The following is a 10,982-nucleotide window of genomic DNA, read 5'->3' as shown; positions in this document are numbered from 1 at the left end:
ACCACACACAGTGAAACACACACAGACACAGGGAAAACACCACGACTGAGACACACACACATAAGTGAACCACATAGTGCACACACACACCTGAACACCACAACAGTGAAAACACACACAGTGAACACCCAAGACACACACACCGTGTAAAACCGCACACACGTGAACACGTCACTGAAAACCAGTGACACACAAAACTTGAACACGCACAACACTGAACCCACACACATGGAACCCACCCACCACGAACCACCCACAGTGAAAAAAACAGCTGAACCACACACTGAACCCACACCACTGACCACACACACGCATGTGAAAACACAACACAGTGAACACACAATGACACACACACACTTACCACACACACACGTGAACAACACACACAGTGAACACACATGAACAACACCCATCTGAACCCAAACACAGTTGAAAACACCACAGTGAACACACACGGAACACACACCGGAGATTTTCTCGGGTCCAAAGGAGAAAATGAACTCCACTCGTCCGTGTTCTGGGAATCTGTCATCTACATGGACAAAAAAAAAGACAGACACAAGATGATCAGTACGGAAAAATGTAGACAAAGGCAACGACGTCCAGAAAAATAATTATTGTCAACTATCTGATGGCGATTACAGTAATATTCAGTCATTTCCAGAAAACAAACACAATAAGATGAAATATCGACGAGCTGCACATGCTCATGTACGGACATGAAGTTTGGCTTAGTTTTGAACATTAGCTAAACCCAGTGTTAGCTAAACCCAATGTTAGCTAAACCCAACATTAGCTAAACCCAAAATTAGCTAAACCCAACGTTAGCTAAACCCAATATTAGCCAAACCCAACTTTAGCTAAACCCAACATTAGCTAAACCTGTTAGCTAAACCCAACGTTAGCTAAATAATAAAAAAATAAAAATATTGTTGATGAGTTCAATGACTACTTTGTAGATGTTGGAGCTTCCTTGGCAAAACAGATCACTGTATCTGATGACAACAAAAATAAGTTTAATAATTTGATTAACACTAATGCTAGTTCTATGTTCCTAAGTGGGGTACATGAAACTGATATTATTGAAATTGTAAGAAAATTAAAAAACAAGAGATCATGTGACATACATTCCATTGATACAGTAATTATTAAAGATGTTATTGATTATATTGTCAGACCCTTGACCTATGTTTGTAATCTGTCTTTCCAAAAAGGAATCTTTCCTAATAACATGAAGTTAGCAAAGGTGATCCCAATTCATAAAAATGGAGATAAACACTGTATGGAAAATTACAGACCAATATCACTTTTACCGCAATTCTCTAAAATTTTAGAGAAATTGTTCGTGAAACAATTAAATTCCTTTATTCATAAAAATAAATTACTAAGCGAAAATCAATATGGATTTAGAGAAAGCAGAACTACTGCATTTGCAGTAATGCAAATGGTAGAAGAAATAGCAAATGAAAATGGTGAGTGTTCTATTGGTCTGTATATTGACCTACAGAAGGCGTTTGACACATAAATCACAGTCAGCTATTGAAGAAATTTAGAGATGTATGGAATAGAGGGGTTGTTCTTTCTGGCTGGAGAGTATTTATGTAATAGACACCAGTGTGTACAAATTAATGATACGATGTCAGCTCTGAGAAGGATACATGCGGTGTACCACCAAGGATCAGTGATTGGTCCAAAACTGTTTATTCTTACCTCAATGACATCTGCAATGTAACAGATTTTTTTAGATAGTAATATTTGCTGATTATACCAATTTTGTTTTGCTCTGGAAAGAATTTAAGGAACTTCTGTGTAGTGTAGAAATGGAGCTGGAAAATCTTAAGACTTGGTTTGATGTCAATAAATTATCTTTAAACATTAAGAAAAATACATTATGGTTTTTTGGGAATCTAAATGCAAGTGATTGTAATGTTAAATTAAACATTTGTAATGTTGATATTGAAAGAGTTTCTGAGGACTTAAATTCCTTGGAGTTGTTGTTGATCAAAAGCTAACATGGAAACAACACATTGAATACATTAAAGGGAAAATCTCAGATCACTTGCAATCCTGTATAAATCTAGAAATGTATTGAATTCCAAGGCCTTGCATTTAATCTATTACTCATTGATTGTTCCCTATATGACTTACTGTGTGGAATTGTGGGGATCCACCTTCAAAACCACCATAACTTCAATAATAAAACTGCAAAAACAAGCTATTCGTATTATCAAAAGGCTGATTATTATGCTCACACGGAGCCAGTTTTTCTAAATTCTTATGTGATGAAATTGTATGATCTCTTTTATTATAAAATAATGCAAATTATGTTCAGAGCAAATCAAAAATGCTCCCTGACCCAATACAGAGGTTCTTTTCAATTCAGGACATTCCATATAATCTCAGAGGTGTTTGCAAATTTACTGTACAAAAAGCTAAAAAGGTATGAAAAGGAGATGTGTGTCCCATTATTGGAGTTAAATTTTGGAATGATGCCAACATACATTTAAAAACATGTAATTCTTTTTTGTTTTTTAAGAAAATGGTTTGTAAAGCTATTTTTGAAGCTTATAAATGTGATTAATTATCTGTTGTTGTTGTTTCTTTGGAGGTTGGTGGCCTAAAAAGTGGTAATATAGGATAGGCTTTGATAAGCAGTCTGCTTCTGCCTATACCTTATCAGTCATTATTCAACACATTATTCAACACATGATTCTTGATTTGTGATTCTGTGATTCTTTTCTGTCTTTGCGTGAAATGTCATACTGTGTACAATATTTGGTGTTGTCATGACTGAATAAACTACTACTACTACTACTACTACTAAACCCAACATTAGCTAAAACTGATGGCTAAACCCACATTGGCTAAACCCAATGTTAGGTAAACCCAGCTATGCAGCTGTGGAGTTTAGAGGAAACCAAGGACTTTCATGGAATAAATAAAAACTCACTGCCACATGTCGACAGTTTGATGCTTAAATGCTCTTGTGAATTAAATAAATCTGTTTCCATTCATATAAAAGGAACTAACAAATAAAAGAGGACAGACAGTGAAAATCCTGTAGAAAAACAATCTAATTAGATTAGATTAGATTATTTTAGATTACATTAGTTAGACTAGATTACATTACATTACATTAGATTACATTAGATTAAATTAGTTTAGACTAGACTACGTTACATTAGATTAGATTAGATTACTTTAGATTACATTAGTTTAGATTAGTTTAGATTATATTAGACTAGACTAGATTACATTACATTAGATTAGAGTACATTAGATTACAGCCCTTCCTTGTGAACAGTCTGAATGAACTTCTGTCATAAATCCACTTCCTCCAGATTGGATGTTTGATCGTCCTTTTTTTTTTGTGAACCTGTTTGGTCCTAAAGTCATCGTACCTCTGAATGTTTCATCCAGTTCGTCTTTTTCCAAAGGTCATCCCCAGGTCGTGGACGGCGCAGGTGTGGAACTGCACACGGAAGATGACGTCTCTGCTTCGACTGTGGAAACGCTTGTGGTAGCATTTGAGCTGAAGGAGGAAACACAAGAGAAAAGACTAAGGACTGAGGTCCAGGTGGAACAGAAACACAAGAGAAAGACTCTTATCTGGATTGGTATCAGTATCTGTACTGGTATCAGTATCTGTATTGGTATCAGTATCTGTATTGGTATCAGTATCTGCACTGGTATCAGTATCTGTACTGGTATCAGTATCTGTATTGGTATCAGTTTCAGTATTGGTATCAGTATCTGTATTGGTATCAGTATCTGTATTGGTATCAGTATCTGTATTGGTATCAGTTTCAGTATTGGTATCAGTATCTGTACTGGTATCAGTATCTGTATTGGTATCAGTTTCAGTATTGGTATCAGTTTCAGTATTGGTATCAGTATCTGTACTGGTATCAGTATCTGTATTGGTATCAGTATCTGTATTGGTATCAGTTTCAGTATTGGTATCAGTATCTGTACTGGTATCAGTATCTGTACTGGTATCAGTATCTGTACTGGTATCAGTTTCAGTATTGGTATCAGTATCTGTACTGGTATCAGTATCTGTATTGGTATCAGTATCTGTACTGGTATCAGTATCTGTATTGGTATCAGTATCTGTATTGGTATCAGTTTCAGTATTGGTATCAGTATCTGTACTGGTATCAGTATCTGTATTGGTATCAGTATCTGTACTGGTATCAGTTTCAGTATTGGTATCAGTATCTGTACTGGTATCAGTATCTATATTGGTATCAGTTTCAGTATTGGTATCAGTATCTGTATTGGTATCAGTTTCAGTATTGGTATCAGTATCTGTACTGGTATCAGTATCTGTGCTGGTATCAGTATCTGTATTGGTATCAGTTTCAGTATTGGTATCAGTATCTGTACTGGTATCAGTATCTATGCTGGTATCAGTATCTGTATTGGTATCAGTTTCAGTATTAGATCTCCTCCAGTGTGTCCTGGTGCATTGCTCTAAATGTCCAGAGTGTGCTGGATTTGCGTACCAGGATGTCCCCTTTCAGGAGTAGACCAGGTTCAATAGTGATGCAGATGCTGGTCTGACCATCCCCATGAACATTACTGCAACACAAAAAACAAAAGAACATTACATTTAAACAAAAGAAGTTCCACAGAAAAGGTTCTTTGTCTTCGTTCTGAATTTGTTTGCCTGGGTGTAATCCAGGATCTAAATGTGGTTGACCAAGACCTGGTCTACCAAGACCTGGTCTACCAAGGCCTGGTCTGCTCTGGACTCATTTATGAGTGTTAGGGTCTAAATGATGGTCTGAACAGGAACAGAATCAAAGCATGGATGGGGCTATTGTGGGACATGCTAGTAGAGATATGCTAATGGGACATGCTAATGGGGAACATGCTAGTAGAGATATGCTAATGTTATGTGCTAATGGGGACATGCTAGTAGAGATATGTTAATGGATCAGGACAGCTGTTCTAGAACATCTGTTACATGTTTGTTTCCTCTGTAACTGAAATAGCTCAGAAGGGTCTGAAGGAGTGGTCTGTTTTTGTAGATTAAAAACATGTTTGTTAATGACCTGATTTAAGGAGGTTGAATGTGGAGTCAGTGAAGACACAAATGGAATTTAAATGTGTGCCCCCCTCACTGGGCTGGGACCACCCCCCTTTAAGAAGAGCTGTGGGACCTGGGCTTTAATCCTGTCCATGTACCCTAACCCTAACCCTCGGTCCTGTAGTGTCACTAAAAGCCTCTGCTGAAGGAACCACTCCCCCTGGTGGATTATCCAGGTATTACATGGATCTAATTGAATACATCAGGTTTGTGAGGAAACACAAATATCCCCCTGATCAAGCATCAGTAAGTAGTGAATCAGTAGGTAGTGTCTGTTTAGACCTGGTGTGGTCTGTTTGGACCTGGTGTGGTCTGTTTAGACCTGGTGTGGTCTGTTTGGACCTGGTGTGGTCTGTTTAGACCTGGTGTGGTCTTTTTAGACCTGGTGTGGTCTGTGTAGACCTGGTGTGGTCTGTTTAGACCTGGTGTGGTCTGTTTAGACCTGGTGTGGTCTTTTAGACCTGGTGTGGTCTGTTTAGACCTGGTGTGGTCTGTTTAGACCTGGTGTGGTCTGTTTAGACCTGGTGTGGTCTGTGTAGACCTGGTGTGGTCTTTTTAGACCTGGTGTGGTCTGTGTAGACCTGGTGTGGTCTTTTTAGACCTGGTGTGGTCTTTTTAGACCTGGTGTGGTCTGTGTAGACCTGGTGTGGTCTGTTTAGACCTGGTGTGGTCTGTTTGGACCTGGTGTGGTCTGTTTAGACCTGGTGTGGTCTTTTTAGACCTGGTGTGGTCTGTGTAGACCTGGTGTGGTCTGTTTAGACCTGGTGTGGTCTGTTTAGACCTGGTGTGGTCTTTTTAGACCTGGTGTGGTCTGTTTAGACCTGGTGTGGTCTGTGTAGACCTGGTGTGGTCTGTTTAGACCTGGTGTGGTCTGTTTAGACCTGGTGTGGTCTGTGTAGACCTGGTGTGGTCTTTTTAGACCTGGTGTGGTCTGTGTAGACCTGGTGTGGTCTTTTTAGGACCTGGTGTGGTCTTTTTAGACCTGGTGTGGTCTGTGTAGACCTGGTGTGGTCTGTTTAGACCTGGTGTGGTCTGTTTGGACCTGGTGTGGTCTGTTTAGACCTGGTGTGGTCTTTTTAGACCTGGTGTGGTCTGTGTAGACCTGGTGTGGTCTGTTTAGACCTGGTGTGGTCTTTTTAGACCTGGTGTGGTCTGTGTAGACCTGGTGTGGTCTTTTTAGACCTGGTGTGGTCTGTTTAGACCTGGTGTGGTCTGTGTAGACCTGGTGTGGTCTGTTTAGACCTGGTGTGGTCTGTTTAGACCGTTTCTGCCTCAACTCCATGTTGGCTACGTTCTGACCAAAACAATGCAGCGTACGTGTGACGACATCGCAAATGTGCAATGAAGGCAGAATCGATAAGAAGAACTGTTAAGCAGGCAGGCAAACGATTCCAAGGAATCGAGCCACTGGGATCCGGTTCTCAAAAAGAACTGGTTCTCGATTCCCATCCCCAGTCCTAGAGTCCAAGTGTTTGACCCAGTTGTGTTCCTGTGTCCAGTAACAGGTTCTGGTCCAGGTGTGTGACAGTGACACTTACTAGATCCCAGATGTGTAGACCGGATGCATGGCCTGGTAGATCTTCAGGAAAAGGACGACAACCTACAAAACCATTGCACAAAGGGTTAGGCACGTCCCCATACTGTCCTTAAACAGGCTGTGTCCTCATACTCTCTGTAAATGGGCTGTGTCCTCATACTGTCTGTAAACGGGCTGTGGTCCTCATACTGTCTGTAAACAGGACCTCACCTCCTTGGTACTCGCAGTCAGGTACTCCGTGCAGGAGGACGTGGTGCAGGAACAGCGGTTTGTTGTTGATCTGGATCTGTCCAGACAGGAGACCACTGAAGTACCCCACATACCTGAGGAAACACACACACACACACAGGACACACGGGGACATCTGAAAGGCATCCTAATGGAACTGAAATAGGAACTGTTCCAGAGTGTGGGAGTGTTGACAGAGAACACCCTGTCCCCAACAATCAGCAGTCTGGGGGGGGCAGGTGCTTGTCAGAGGACCGCAGGACTGGGTTTACGGGTGGAAGGGATCTGGGAAGTACTGTGGTGAGGGTGGGAGTGGTCTGCTGCCAGAAGGTGGGAGTGGTCTGCTGCCAGAGGATGGGAGTGGTCTGCTGCCAGAAGGTGGGAGTGGTCTGCTGCCAGAGGGCGGGAGTGGTCTGCTGCCAGAAGGCGGGAGTGGTCTGCTGCCAGAAGGCGGGAGTGGTCTGCTGCCAGAGGGCGGGAGTGGTCTGCTGCCAGAGGGTGGGAGTGGTCTGCTGCCAGAGGGTGGGAGTGGTCTGCTGCCAGAGGGTGGGTGTGGTCTGCTGCCAGAAGGTGGGAGTGGTCTGCTGCCAGAAGGTGGGAGTGGTCTACTGCCAGAGGATGGGAGTGGTCTGCTGCCAGGGTGTTGAACCCCAGCAACTGAGTTCTGGACCTATGGAGTCTGGGCAATCCAGACAGGACAGCACCGCAGTAGTCCACATGGGACTGCAGAAGTCCACATGGGACTGCAGGAGTCCACATGGGACTGCAGGAGTCCAGATGGGACTTCAGGAGACCACATAGGACTGCAGGAGTCCAGATGGGACTTCAGGAGTCCAGATGGAACTGCAGGAGTCCAGATGGACTGCAGGAGTGAAGATGGCACTGCAGGAGTCCAGATGGGACTACAGTAGTCCAGATGGAACTGCAGGAGTCCAGATGGGACTTCAGGAGTCCAGATGGAACTGCAGGAGTCCAGATGGGACTGCAGGAGTGAAGATGGAACTGCAGGAGTCCAGATGGGACTGCAGTAGTCCAGATGGGACTTCAGGATTCCAGATGGGACTGCAGTAGTCCAGATGGGACTGCAGTAGTCCACATGGGACTGCAGTAGTCCACATGGGACTTCAGCACAGTTCCATAACAGGAGTAGAGTTGGTCCGTCCCAGATACGGACAGGTACACCCTGGGATTAATAAAGGATTCTGATTCTGAATCTGAATCTGACTCTGATTCTGAATCTGATTGTGTAGTCTTCAACCATATATTTGTCCCTAGAACAGGGGTCGGCAACCTTTAACACTCAAAGAGCCATTTCGACCCGGTTTCCATGGAAAAGAAAACACTGGGAGCCGCAAACACTTTTTGACATCTGAAATGAAGATGTTAGCCTATATATACCGTAAATTCCGGACTATAAGCCACTACTTTTTTCCCACACTTTAAACACTGCGGCTTATACTTCGACGCGGCTTATACAACGATTTTACCGGTACCACGGCTTGGTGCCGCGGCGGCGCACCTTGGGGCCAACGCTAGGTGCCGTTGCACCGCCGTACCAAGGCTCGGTGCCAGGTGCCGTGGCACCACGGTGGTGCCTCGGCTCGAGGTGCCGGTGGTGCCGCGGCACCGGTGGCACCCAGTTGTGGCACCGCAGTGCCATGGCACCTGACACCGAGCAGTGGCACTGTGGTGCAACTGCACCCAGCACAGAGCCCTGGTAACGCAGTGCCACGGCACCTGGCACTGAGCCCTAGTACTGCAGTGCCACGGCACCTGGCACTGAGCCCTAGTACTGCAGTGCCACGGCACCTAGCATTGGCCCCGAGGTGCAGTGGCACCTTGGTCGTGCCATGGCACCTGGCATCATTAAATGTTCTATTTTCTTCAGATATTTTTCTTTTCTTAGATTTCTCCATACTTGGCCTACCTGGGGTTGAAAGTCTTGATAAATGTACGGTGTTTTGGCGGGCTGTCGGAGAGTGTGACGCATATTTTGAGCGATGAAAATATACTATAATACTATATAATATATATATATATATATATATATATATATATATAATTTTATTTTAATATTTCGAGATCACAATAATCGTACAATTTACAACTACAATTAACAAACGAACAAACACAAATAAAATACTTTGTTCAGATATTGTGCAGTTTTGGTGTCGCAGGGCATTCCGCGCATGCCGGCTGACACGTCAAGTGCTGTCAAACGTCTCTGAAGAAGGCGAATGCTGATCACTGAAATTGCACAAGGTCTGAAGAAAGAAGTTAAAAACTTTGACTTAATAAGAAGACATGATACACGTTTTTGAGACAAATAACATACACTTTAATCGGACACTTAAAATTTATTTTCCCAAGCCACGCAGAGCCGCAACAGAAGGATGAAAGAGCCGCATGCGGCTCCGGAGCCGCGGGTAGCCGACCCCTGCCCTAGAAGAACAAATATCTTAGCAGTACTACTGACTCAGGAGCTGCTGAGTTGTCCTCATTTCACAGTTTAGAATAAAACCACCGTCTAGACCAGGTCCAGTTGGATTAAATGTTAGTGATGGTTTGAAACTGATGCACACAAACAAATACAGGTGGAGGTTTTCTTTCTTAAACAGTTCATTTTGGTCAAATTTGAACCATGAAGAAGTTGTGGAATATGTCTGACCTTTTCTGAGAAGGTTGACTCACAGGAAGTACTTTGTCCTCATAGAAGCGCTTCATGGCGAACCGGTCCAGAGCCTGGTCGGCACTGTGGTCGAACACAAAGGACATAGAAGAAACATTAGTATGAAAACACTTGAAACACCTGTAGAAACACCTGTAGAAACACCGGTAGGGTACACCTGTAGAAACACTGGTAGGGTACACCTGTAGAAACACTGGTAGGGTACACCTGTAGAAACACTGGTAGGGTACACCAGTGGAACACCTGTAGAAACACCTGTAGGGTACACCTGTGGAACACCTGTGGAAACACCTGTAGAAACACCCGTAGAAACACCGGTAGGGTACACCGGTAGGGTACACCTGTAGAAACACTGGTAGGGTACACCAGTGGAATACCTGTGGAAACACCTGTGGAAAGTCCGCAGGTAGAATGAGCACATCCCAAACATCCTACTGGGTCAAATAAAAGTCTATGTTTAAGACATGTGGGACTTGAATCCCAGGTGTTTTGTGTCAGACTGCAGTGGAAGCTCCTCTTCTCCTAAAATGATCTCCCATTAAATGCTCAAATCTGTTCAGTTGTTTTCATTTCATTGACTCCAAATGTGTTGGAACACGTTCATCTCTCAGACCAGTTGGTTCAGAATCAGTTGATCCCAGATCAGTGACTGGATGTTGTTCACTTCTCCTCCATTCCGTGTCTGTGTTTGTTCATTCCATCTCTGCTCAGTGCATTTGTCCGTAGACGCTCAGCGTCCATGCACTTCATGGGACTGAGTTGAACTGCTGGAAAAACCACTACAAACTGGACCAGCACTGGACACATGACACCCTGCCCGTCCCGCCCCCGGACGCTCGGCGTCTCCGAGGGCGGAGCTCGGCCGGGCCGGACGCCGAGCTTCTGCGTGCCGATCGGAGGACAGGTCCAAAGGCTGAATGCGGTTTGATTGACAGCTGTTTCAGATCTGCTCCTTCACTGACACAGTTCAGTTTAATACCGTCACACATTCTGCCGCGAAATCACAGAAACCAAATGAACTGTTCATTTACTGACCTGGAAGAAAACACAACCACTGGACTTCCTTTTCAGTTTAACATAATTTCAACATTTTGCTGTTTAGTTGGTACGGTAAGGTCACTGAGCATTTTCTGAAAAAGGAACGGAGGATGAATTTATGTTTAAATAACTTGACAATTTTTTTTTTTAATGTAAACGACAATGAGCTTCAGCTGTCTGAGAGACAAGAAGCTGCCACTGACTTAGATTAGGATCACTTAAATCAGTTTTCCTAAACAAAGGCAGGACCATCCCCCAGGGGGTGTTGGGATACCGTCAGGGGGCGTTTAGAACAAGAAACCTGAGTACTCAGACAGAAATGGGGGTGTTAGTCCCTGTTATTCATCACAGTGTATCGGTATCAGTACTGGAACACTGTTGTTGTACAACAAGCA

The 10,982-nt window shown here is 43.4% G+C and overlaps 1 protein-coding gene and 1 pseudogene across 1 annotated transcript in view; one reads left to right on the top strand and one right to left on the bottom strand.

The window, feature by feature from the left end:
• Positions 1–49, top strand: part of LOC115412092 (tensin-like) — a 52,258-nt gene extending 52,209 nt beyond the window's left edge. The window contains exon 16 of the mRNA XM_030124385.1: positions 12–49. Coding sequence (XP_029980245.1) covers positions 12–49 — 38 coding nt within the window. The remainder of the gene's footprint in view (positions 1–11) is intronic.
• A 122-nt stretch (positions 50–171) lies between these two features.
• Positions 172–10,982, bottom strand: part of LOC115412091 (tensin-like) — a 103,242-nt pseudogene continuing 92,431 nt past the window's right edge.

The sequence above is a fragment of the Sphaeramia orbicularis genome, chromosome 21, assembly GCF_902148855.1.
Source record: "Sphaeramia orbicularis chromosome 21, fSphaOr1.1, whole genome shotgun sequence".
Classification (NCBI taxonomy): domain Eukaryota; kingdom Metazoa; phylum Chordata; class Actinopteri; order Kurtiformes; family Apogonidae; genus Sphaeramia; species Sphaeramia orbicularis.
The sequence above is the reverse complement of the archived record's forward strand: the minus strand, read 5'-3'. Positions and strand labels throughout refer to the sequence as shown.